The sequence below is a fragment of the Solanum dulcamara genome, chromosome 3 (assembly GCF_947179165.1).
Source record: "Solanum dulcamara chromosome 3, daSolDulc1.2, whole genome shotgun sequence".
Lineage (NCBI taxonomy): Eukaryota > Viridiplantae > Streptophyta > Magnoliopsida > Solanales > Solanaceae > Solanum > Solanum dulcamara.
The window spans coordinates 81,807,288-81,819,585 of NC_077239.1; the positions used below are offsets into that span (position 1 = coordinate 81,807,288).

At 33.9% G+C, this 12,298-nt stretch overlaps 1 protein-coding gene and 1 pseudogene across 1 annotated transcript; one reads left to right on the forward strand and one right to left on the reverse strand.

Moving 5' to 3' along the window:
- Positions 1-738: 738 nt before the first annotated feature.
- Positions 739-3,647, forward strand: LOC129883745 (probable aldo-keto reductase 2; annotated as a pseudogene).
- Positions 3,648-3,936: 289 nt separating this feature from the next.
- Positions 3,937-6,773, reverse strand: LOC129883357 (geraniol 8-hydroxylase-like). The gene is made up of 4 exons (XM_055958009.1): positions 6,183-6,773; positions 5,806-6,093; positions 4,887-5,168; positions 3,937-4,350 (listed from the first exon to the last, which is right to left on the reverse strand). The coding sequence occupies exons 1-4, from the start codon at positions 6,771-6,773 to the stop codon at positions 4,018-4,020; spliced, it is 1,494 nt and encodes a 497-aa protein (XP_055813984.1). The 3' UTR covers positions 3,937-4,017.
- Between the last annotated feature and the right edge of the window lie 5,525 nt (positions 6,774-12,298).

Genomic DNA, 12,298 nt, shown 5'->3' on the forward strand with positions numbered 1-12,298 from the left:
GTCTCAAAAGGTGAAATAATTGATTGCTTATATGTTGTGATAAATGTAGCCAAGAAGGCAAAGCGATGGACGTAGGTCAAATTGTTTTCAAGACTAATCTCAATTTAGTGTCCAACACCCTTTTCTCCAAGGATTTGGTTGATCTGTTTTCGGACTCAGAGGTAGAATTGAATTAATAACATGCATGATTGTTTAATAACGTATTAGTTGAGTAACCTATTAGGTAACAAACCCATCCCACATCGGATCGGATGGAGAAGAAGAAATGTATCAATATATAAGAGCTCACCTAACTCCATTAGGACTTGGCCCAAAGCGGACAATATCATACTAATGTGGAGCTTGGGTGGCGGTATGCGCGGCCCCAACATGACCTTCTGAGAAATCATTCTTTTTAAAACTTAAAGGTTGAGTTGAAGACAACGGCTAAAATTTTGAGTTTATAGGTTTTGTATTAAAAAAAAAACGACTTACTGATTTCTAAATAAATACAAAATCTATATCAAAGCTATTAAATTCTACTTAACTCGTAAATGAAATTGTAACTCCGCCCACCCAAATATCTATTTCTTTAATTTCTTAAACTCCGTTTCCCGTAACCAATCCAATTGAAACTCTAAATCCGTGGGCGCTCCTCAACTCCATACATATACATACATATACCTCAACATCTTCATCCTGCAGACACACACAACTCAGTTCCTCTGTTTATTTCTTCTTCTTTCATTTCATTCATCAATGGCTGCAAAAGGAATTAGTAAAGTGCCAAGAATGAAGCTGGGCTCACAGGGACTTGAAGTATCAGCTCAAGGGCTTGGTTGTATGGGTATGTCTGCATTTTATGGGCCCCCAAAACCTGATGATGAAATGATCAAACTTATTCACCATTCCATTAATTCTGGTATCACTTTTCTTGATACTTCAGATATATATGGACTTTACACCAATGAAATCCTCCTGGGAAAGGTATGTATGTAACTGCTTCTTATTATGGAGGCTATGTCTTTGTGGAGAAAATGAACGAAAAACGAGATGTTCCTGCTTATAAAAAATGTTAGTCCTTTTGTTTTATCAATTTTTGTGACATAGTTTGATTGAACACAAAATTTAAGAAAGAAATTAAAGGTTTTGAAAACTATGGGTTGTCTAAATATGTCATAACATTTGTGTGGCTATAATTTTTTTTAAAACTTGTAGTCTTAAACAAGTCATATTATTTGTGCGGCTATAAAAGTTCTCACGAAGGGTTAAATGAGAAGTTCATGTGAACTAATTTCCAAATTTAGAAAGATGTTATTTTTGTAAGAACGGACAAATTAGAAAATAGTGTCATTCTTTTTGAAACCAAGGGAGTGTATATAAGGGATTTTACACATACTGGTTGATTTATAAAAAGGCCATCATGGACCAAGATCCAAATGGATTATTTTTCTTAATTCCAATTTTCTTCAACAAAGAAAGAGACTTTTCGAGATAATAATTATTAGTTGAGCGACCACATGAGATATCAACTCTTACACTTACTGTAATTCAGAGTACTTGATCACTCCGTTTACTAAACTACATGATTAGAGAGTTATCTGTCTTTAATCTGTTTCATAAACTTATTGATTAACGTTAATTGTATAACTGCGACAGGCTTTGAAAGGAGAGATGAGAGATAGAGTTGAGTTGGCAACAAAGTTTGGAATTAGTGCCTCTGCAGATCGATACATGTGTGCCAATTGAAATCACGGTAAGTTATATGCACCATCAGTACAAGTTATGACAGCAAGTTTGTTAGTACTTTATTTTTATCAGGTTACCAATCAAAAATTTCCATGTTAATTGGTCATGTTTGTGAAGAGCTATGTTGCTCGGACTCTCCAAAAATACATAACTTTAGTAGGATACGACAAACACTAGGTGATACATTTGAAGAGTCCGAGCAACTTAGGTGAAGAGAAGCTTAGAATGTTTTCTGTTTCATTCTTTCAATTAAATTTATCAAGAAGAACTAATACTAATCTAATGATAATTTTATCTTATTATGAAGTATTTAACTATCAGACTATGGCCTGAACACTAATGAATATCAAAATTTTGATCAAGTTGGATTGTTATAGGAACAAAAGGCATATTTCTTTTCTTTAATTTAACCTGATTAAGAACAAAGATCTAAGGTTTCACTATCGCGTGCTGTGAAATAAACAACTGGTAAGTCAAGGTAATAATTGAATTTTGGTACAATAGCATAGTTTAATTCATGTTGACAATTTTAAGAGTTTTACAAGACATGTTGGAATAGTCTTTTGTAACAAGTACAAACATAGAATGTGAATCTTTATAGTGTGATTCGTGTTTCTGATATGTGATTGGACTATCTAACTAGTGAAACAAATACAGTTATCCTGTGAACTGTGAGTTCTTGATTATTTTCCTTCATGATCGATTGCCCTACTATTCTTTAACGCTTTCTTTTTACGTTTGTATACATATTTAAGCCCTGCTGTTTTAAAAGCCTGTTTTTCATACCCTGTTATTAAGCAATGAATCTGAGTTTTCGTCAATTTTGTTCTGTATCTTTGTCGATCATATTTGTTGTTCCCAATTTTTTATCCTTTTATGATTTGCATTTCGTTTTCAAGATGGGGTTCAAGAGGGTAAAATAAAATATATAGGTCTCTCTGAGGCTTCAGCATCGACGATTGGTAGAGCACACAAAGTTCATCCAATAACAGCAGTACAGTTAGAATGGTCGCTATGGTCGAGAGATGTAGAGGAAGAAATAATTCCTACTTGCAGGTTTATAACATTCATCCTGTTAATTTTCGTTAAACGTCTAAAAGCATAGTTTTTAAGTCCTTGATACAACATTCATCATGAATAAAATTGGATTTTGTAGGGAGCTTGGAATTGAAATTGTAGCATAGAGTCCCTTAGGTAAAAGGTTTTTGTCATCAGGTCCAAAGCTGCTCGAGGATCTGTCAAATGAAGACTTTTGTAAGGTTTGCAATATTTGTTGAACTGTGTGACCATGTCATCTAAATGTTTAAATTGTTAGGGAAAACTCTCTTTACAGATAAATCCTCTCATGTATTAACAGTAATTTTTACTTGATTTACTTGGACAAACTTTTTAGATCTTGGACATAACAAGATCTTGTATATAATACTGTATAATAATGTATATTGATTTTGCAGCACATACCAAGGTTTCAAGCCGAGAATCTCGAGCATGATAAGATCTTGTACGAGAGAATTTGCCAAATGGAAACGAAGAAGGGATGTACGCCGTCTCAATTAGCCTTAGCCTGGGTACATCACCAAGGAAATGACGTGTGCCCCATTCCAGGTACCAGAGACGAATCCATAATTTAAATTTGATTTATTCAAACTTTTAGATTGATTTTTTCAAATATATTCGTGATGAAAATATTTGATTCAGTTAACTATATGCTACGTTTGCCGCTGTCAGGTACCACTAAGATCAAAAACCTTGACCAAAACATCGAAGCTCTGTACATTAAGTTAACAACAAAAGACATGGTGGAGCTTGAATCCATTGCTTCAGCTGATGCAGTGAAAGGGGAAAGAGATGCTTCGAGTGCAACAACTTATAAAAACTCTGATACTCCACTTTTGTCAACTTGGATTAATGCTGCGTGATAAAATTTCGCGCAGTTTCCACGTTAAGGTGTGTTGAAAAATGTTCGTGCTGAAAATAGTAAACTTAAATATTAAAAAGTACATAGATGATTTAGCATCTAGATTTATTTGTCTTCTGCGTTACCAATATATATGTCTTTTGTGAGTCATCCCAAAATGCTCATTTAATAATTGAGTCATTATTTACTCATACAATGATATTAATCTTCATACTATAGTAATCGTAGTACAACTTGTTCACAAACCAAACACCCTTTATTCCTTAAAGTAAATAATAGCAAATCTCAGGTTGTTTAACTATTTCTGTCATCGTATATTCTAGGTATCATTTGCGCCTGTTGTGTGAGGGACAAAATAAAATATTTCTCCGTCAAATAGGAGAGGGGATAGCTCGCAAAGGACGGGCTTTGGCTAAAGTGATACCAAATTTCTCCTCCATGTCTAATTCTTTTGGTGTACTAGATGTGCCTTCTTCAAGTTTCCAATTGAAGGAATTCAAGAGTGAACCCAACATTATTGGAACCATTCTAAATGCTGCTAGTGGTAATCCCGGGCATATTCTTCGACCGGCACCAAATGGAATCAATTCAAAATCTTTTCCTCGTACATCCACTTCTAAATTCAAGAATCTCTCGGGTTTAAACACCAAAGGGTCTTCCCATGAAGCTGGGTCTCGACCAATTGCCCAGACGTTAATTAGTACCTGTGAGCAGAATTGTCAAATTTAGCTGATATGAAAATTACTATTTTTGAACTTTATCTGAAATAGAGCCCATTGGTCACTTTTCAGTCCTGGCCCGTCTTTGAAAAAAAGTCATTATCATGAAGTATAAATGCCACACATGAAACTCTATGTCAATTGTCTTGAAATTTCATAGGTGTAATTTGATACTTCATAATAGTGATTATTTTTCAATCATCGAGATTGAAAAGGGTTTATTTGTAAATCTCAACATATTTGCCTAACAAATGAACTTATCTAGACATTGAAAAATAATTTTTTCGAGCTTGGTTAGTTAAATGTTGTCTTCGTGATAGATAAAAAAAAAGCTTTTGTTAGTTTGATTTGGCGATTAAACCAATCAAAAAGAAAAAACTAACAAATGAAAAATGATTTTTAGTTAATTGTTTTGGATTATGACCCGTTGTTTAATTCAAATTGACCCGCCAATCTTGATATGATCAAACCCATTTTGACCAACCTAAATCTAAATCAACTCGTCCATTCAACACCTTTACCTGTGAACCCTTGGGGACGATATACCCACATACTTCAACATCTTCCTCCACTTTGCGGGGAAGTAAAAATGGAACCGGTGGGTGCATTCGTAAAGTTTCTTTGACAATGCACTGCAAGTATGGGAGTCGATAAACATCAGCTTCTTCTATAAGTTTTCCCATCCCAACAATTTTTGCAAGTTCAGCTTGTGCTTTTTTCATAATCTCAGGTTGTTTAAGTATTTCTGCCATTGCCCATTCTACTGTACTTGTGGTTGTATCAGTACCACCAGTAAATATGTCCTGTAACATATGTAAATATGTACGATATGTCACAAACTTAGGAACAGTATTTTCTTTTAAGAAAATGTTATATTAGAATTTTGTAAGTTACTGCAAATGTAGATGACAATCTAATATTTTGTCTATGAGGTTAAGCAATATATGAGCAAATTAAAGATCAATATTGTCCGAAGGATACTTTTCCAAGAGTTTCATATTTGCACCACTTTTAAAAATAGGTTGGTTTAAGCAAATATATGTCATCATTTTAGATTTTATCCATAATCTTATAAATTGTGCAAATATAATCCTTGGGACAGACAAATTTCAGACCGTGGTCTAACGTTTTCTCATATAATTTTCAGTTTGATCAGAAGATAACTTTAGACCATGGTCTAAAAGATCCATAAGTTACAAAAGAAAATCAAATTAAAGCAATTTACTAAACAATTATCCCAAAAGGGTCGAAAATAAGGATAAAATCTAAATGATGGCCTATAAAAGGGACATTTGCGTAGGTCAACCAATTTTTAATTCGAGTATGTCAAAAAGATTGTAGTTTTATTTTGCTTTCATAATAGTATGTCAAAATGGAAAAAAAAAAGGTGTTTCAAATTGATAGTGAAAAGAAAGTTGATGATAAAAGAGAAGCACAAACCAGGAGCAAGGATTTGATATGATTCTGATCAATTTCTTCAGAATTTTCTTCTTGAATTTTGAGAAACATTTCCAAAACATCATTCTTTTCGATATTTTCACTTGTTCTCTTTTCCTCGAGTCGTTCATTGATCAAATCATCAAAAAGTACAAATAACTTGGTAAAATAAATGTATGTATTACGCCTTATTCGTTGAGGATCAATCTTTTCAAGTATAGGGAAAAAATCTACTAGATTAGGCTTCCCAACCTCTGCCACAATGTTCCATATCACGTTCTTCAACTCTACCTTTCAATAAACAAAAAAAGCGTATTAAAAAGTTTTATCAACAGTTCTTTATTACTTGATCCTTATACTAAAAATAGACTCAACCTTACGTTTGAATCCGAAAACGGATCAACCAAGTCCTTTGAGAAAAGGATGTTAGACAACAAATTGAGAGAAGTCTTGAAAGCAGCTTTGCCAATAACCACAGCTTCACCTTCTTGGCTACATTTTGCAACATAATCAACTAATTGTTGCACTTTTTGTGATCTCAATTGTTGATTTGCATCAAGTTTAGTGAGAGAGAGGATGTTGGAGTTCAAGATTCGTCGAAGGGATCGCCACGTGGGACCCACGGGGAGCCACGTCACTGAGAATTTATAATGGTTGTGTGCTTGAATGGCATTAGGGATAAACCTATTTGAAAATTTTTGGTCTTGTTTTTGTAGGACTTGTTTTGCCATGGCTGATGAAGAGATAACCACTGTTGTTATGTGGCCTAGTTTTAAACTTATAATTGGACCATAATAGTTGGATAGATTTGCTAGTGATATATGAGGTTTTGCACCTGACAAATGAAATAAATTGCCAATGATTGGCAATTGTATTGGTCCGGGTGGAAGCTTTTTATTACTTCTTTTTGATACAAAAATAAGTAAAATGCTAGCAAAAATTGAACCTAACAAAAGGGTAAAATAATCCATAGTACTCTTCTATTTCCTTCCCCTTCGACTCTCTTATAAATGTAAGAAATATGCAATGCAAATGCGTACTTATATATGTTTTGTCAAGGACCAAAGAAAAACTTCAAACACATTTTCTTTACAAAAAAAATTTAATGGTAAAAAACACACTTAAATAATAATTCTTTTGCGAGTTTCACACCCTAACTATAAGTTGCATGTTCCTTTTTTCCTTCCAAACTATCATCAATCTATGTATTAAAACACGCCTCGAATATTGTGAACATGGATAGCCCAGAGGCTGAATAAGCTGTTGGGTCCGAGGCTAAACCACAAAGAGGCCCAAGAATAAGACAGTCCAACAATAAATTTGCTTGGGATTCAGGTCGAGTAGAGATAAAAAAGTTGTTACTGCGGTTTTGGGGAGGCAAGCAAATTGTTTAGTAAAGAATCTGATTCTTCTTATCTCTATTCTATAGTCTGAGCTTCTCATCCTTATTTTTATTTCTATCCTTTAGTTACTTGTAATTTTAATATTTCCGTTATAATTTCGTAGTTTGAGTATTTCAATTGTATTCAAGCTCTTATGAAAATAGTGAGGAATTCGGGTTGTTACATCGAAGCTGAATAAGCCAACTATTAGTTGTTCCCTTTTACTATCCAAACGAGGGAATGTCAACTCCTAGTTTCGGTTGAAAATCTATATATACAAATATATATGTCTAGGTGGAATATTTTATCTATGTAGAGTGTGATGTGGTAAATTTTTTAAAATGAAAGAGAGAGTGTAGCACACACACCATGATGAGAGTGGAATAAAAGAAAGAGGTGTGTTTCTCAAACTTAGAAGATAAGTTAGGTATGAAACTTACGCTTCTAATAGTTTAGGTATGAAACTCAAAAAAGAGGGATAATTTAGGTGTATTTTTGACACTTATCTCTATATATATTTATAAAGAAAGTATAACTATTAAATGCAGCACCCTTAGAAATAATTAACCTTGTGATGTTAGTGGTTAAAACTCAGGTTTGCCACCGTAGCCCGTAGGGCTGCAAGTTCAAATCATTTATTATAAAAAAATTGTGAATAAGGAGATTAGAACTTGTAAGTAAAATCTTAATTAAACCAATAGAATAAGTCTAAATTTTATATGCAAATTTGCTAATAACTATTAAGTATTATCTTGCTCTATGCTAGAGTTTTTGCTATAGATTACTATTCAAAGCAGCGTAGTACCCAAAGATTCAAAATTCTGGATCCGCCTCTGAGATCAAACTATCACCATCGTCTACTCAACTAGATGTGTTTCAATACATAAATGATGATAATTCAGATGTCTAAATGTGTTTTTAACCATTATATCTTTTTTTAGTATTCATAAAAATAAAATTCAAGCATATTTTTAAAGAACGTGTCCAATGCAAAGTTGACCATGATTATTCAAACTAGGACTTGAAGAGTATAGTCGAGAAATTAAGCAGACATCACAACGAGCCGTTGAAAATAAAAATTACCCGGAAATCAATATTCCAAAAACAACAACTTATTTTTGGAATTTTTTTCCTGTTGTTGCCGTTGAAAATAAAAATTACCCGGAAATCAATATTCCAAAAACAACAATTTATTTTTGGAAATTTTTTCCTGTTGTTGCCGTTGAAAATAAAAATTACCCGGAACTCAATATTCCAAAAACAACAACTTATTTTTGGAAATTTTTTCCTGTTGTTTGTTTGGTTGAACAGAATAAAACAATTGGTTTGAAAAAGATATAAGTGTCAAAAACATATTTAAATTATCATTCTTTTTTAAGTTTCATACCTAATTTTTAGGAGTATGTTTCATACCTAAACTATCATTTATTAGTTTGAGGAACATATCTCTCTCATCATAGTATGTGTGTTACACTCTCTCTTTCATTTTAAAAAATTGTCACATCGCACTCCACATAAACAAAACATTGCACCTTGACAAAAATTAAATAAATTATTAGAATTAGTTAAAATTAATGATTAAAGCATTACTATCCCCACACCTCCAAAAGAAATTATAAAATAAAATATAAAATATTTTATTATCCACTCCACCATTTTTTCTCACCATACTCTTCTGTCCCTGCTTAAATTTTTTGTTTTATTTTTATTTTTAAAATTTATTTTATAAAAGTTTTTATAAAAAAATTCGTATTTCATCTCCCCCCTCCTTCCTTCAAATAATAAGTTAGATATTATTTTTTATATTTTTATATTTTTTTACCCCGCCCACGGCCCCACTAACCCTCTACTTCCAAAAAAAATTCTCGTTTTGTTCTAGATATATACACATGATTTTAGGAAAATATTTTTTATATGGCGCAAGACTTTTTTAAAAATAAAATATATATATTTTGTTATATTTGATGCGCAAGTAGAAAAAATATTTTTCTATGAACATATCTAACATAAAACGAGAAAAATAATTTTAAAAAAAATTAAGAGAGAAAAGCTAGATGGGATGGGGTATAATTTTAGTTTTTAAAAAATTAAAAAAAATAACATTTTTTAGGAAGGAGTGGGGGAGGGATGAAGTATGAATTTTTTTCAAGTTTTTTTATAAAAGAAATATTAAAAAATAAAAGGACGAGGGATTTTCTTTTTTTTTTTGGGGGGGGGGGGATGGTGGATTGACTGAGAAAAATATATATATATTTTTTAAAAATATAACTTTTTTGAAAATTAATTTCTTTTATTGGGATAGAAATACTTTAGTTTTAACTTTGAACTAATATTAATATTTTATTTTATTTTTATCAATGTAAAATATTTTTATCCAATTGACAAGATTTTTTCAAAAAATAGAGAGAGTGCATTACACACACCATTGATGTATGTTTCTCAAACAAATAAGTGATAGTTTAGATATGAAACTTAAAAAAAAGGATAGTTTAGGTGTGTTTTTGACACTTATCTCTTTGAAAAAAGATACCATAGTTATTAAAGATTGATAATACGGTATTAACAAATTGACAACGACTAATTCAAGAGTTAAATTTTAGGAAAAACTAAGTCATGCCCCATAAAGAAAAATAATTACAGACAAATATCCATTACAATTCATAACCCCAAAGCATGCGGCTCGCAACTTTCCTTCCTTCCCTAAAAGCAGGAGACCTCCGTAATACCATCGCAGTATCAATATACTGACATGGTATCATTGAAGTTTGCTTCAGTCCGTAATGATACCACCACAATATATCTATATACTGTCATGGTATCATTGATGTCTACTTCAATCCTTCAACGACATTTTTATGGTACCATTATATACTGACATTGTATCATTATTATTCATATAATCAGTAACATTCCTCAAATCATGTATGATACCATCGCAGTATGTGAATATACTGTTGTGCTAGCACTAAGGTTTCCTTCATTCATTCATTCACAGAACTACTCATTCATTAATGATACCATAACAATGTATTCATATACTGCTATAGTATTATTAAGATTTCCTATATTTATTCATTTACAACTAAGTCAATCCTCAATAATACCAACAAGTTATATATATAATAGCATGGTTGTAACACCCCTTAAAAATATTTCCTAGGATTCGAACCCTTCTTGTGTACGGATAGGGTCGAACTCGAGTATTGAGGAGCGTATGTATGAGCTAGGATGAGTCCCTGAGAAATTGAAGGAGGTTGGAGGAGGAGTGGGGTCACAAAGGACCCTAAGACCAAACTTAATCCAAAAGATTTGTCGTGACTATGTTTGGGGAAGAGTTCGCATGAGGGGTCGACGTCCAATGACCTTATCTTTTGAAGAACGAAAATTTGGGTAGCCCATGACCTATTAAATTAAAGGTCATTGAGTCTTCTTTCCAACGCCACCAAGAACGTAAATTTTAAAGTTAGGAGTCAAAAGATATGATGATCCTAAGACGAATTATCACGGCAGGGATTCCAGGCCAGGGTTGAAATTCTGGAAAAAAGGGCTTGGTGCCCCAGTGGCGCGATGCGCCACTACCGCGCCAGAAACATGCCTCAGTAGTTTGGTCTCTGGCGTGGCGCGCCACTACGAGATGTGCAGGGTTTTCAAGCCTAATTTCTAGAACCCAGAAAATATGGCCTTGGCGCTGTAAGGGCGCGACGCGCCACTATCGCGCCAAAAACATGCCTCAGTAGTTTGGTCTCTGGCGCGGCGCGCCACTATGAGATGTGCAGGTTTTAGGCGTAATCAGCCTGGCGCTGCAATGGCGCGATGCGCCACTATCGCGCCAGGAGCATTTTGGCCTATTTTCAGAACTTTTAAGAAGGGGCAATTTGGAAATTTACCCAAATTATATATGTATCACCCTTGATCATTTTGGGATCATAATTTCCAGCCTTCTCTCTCTCTAAAAGCCCTAGGAGCCCCCCCCCTCTCTCTCTCTTTCTTCTTCTTCTTCTCCATTTCTAACGAGAAGAGTTCCAAGAGCTTCAAGATTCGAGTTCTCCATTGAAGACCCAATATCAAGGTTTTCTTCAAGTCTTCACTAAGGTATGTAAGGCTATCCAAAATATGGGTTGAGTCCACCCATGTGCCCTACTCTTGCTTTGAGGTTAGAGGTCCATGAGAATGGAGTTTCTTGGTATGGTTTGTGTTTGAATGAGTTTTGTCTCCTATTAATTTGATCCTATTTGTGTTGATGTTCTTGAGCTAAGAGTTCCTAAAACCTCCATGTTAGTATGAGTTGATGGAGATGACTTGTTAATATGTTTTATTGATCTCTTTGACCATGTGATTATGTTGCATAAATCCATTTTCTTAAATGTGTTATTCTACTTGAGTTGTTGGGCTAAAAGCCATAGAGTTGTGATGAGTCTTGAGGAAATGTCATAAATGCTTATCTAAATGAGGCTTGATTGAGTTGATTTGAGGATAGAATTGACGAGTGGACAAGGTCCTAAATGAGACTTGCCATTATGACTTAATTGAGTTGAAATGAGAACAGAGTTGATGAGTTGGCAGTGTTCCACATAAACTAGCCGTGAGGGCTTGTTTGAGATGATTGGAGGGAGTTTTATGAGCATGGAGTCATGGGAGGAGTATCGAGCACCGAAGTGGGTGAGAGTACAGTCCATACTCGAATCCTAGAAACTACGCCGCCAACGTAGTTAGGGATGGAACCATTAAAGTCGGATGCTTCCCGTGGGATCGAACCGTTAAAGTCGGATGTTTCCTATTTTTATTGTCCTGAAATGATAGGACTTGACTAATCGATGGTATCCATGATTAGGGAGGCGTTCATACCCTGGCAAGGTATGGACGGACGTGACAACGATGTTTGATTGGCTCATAGGTGATGGTTGTCGGATAAGAGAAACTCCCATTTAGGTCTTGATAGTGCTCCGAGTCAGTTGAGTTGAGTGGCCTATGAGTTAGTCTTGTCTTAACTATTTCTTGTTATACTTAGGACACTTGAGTGAGTTGTTATGTATTTATGAGTTAAGATCCTGAGTTGATATTGATATTTTCTTGATGTCTGTTTCATCCAGCCATTTTACATACTCGTACATTCC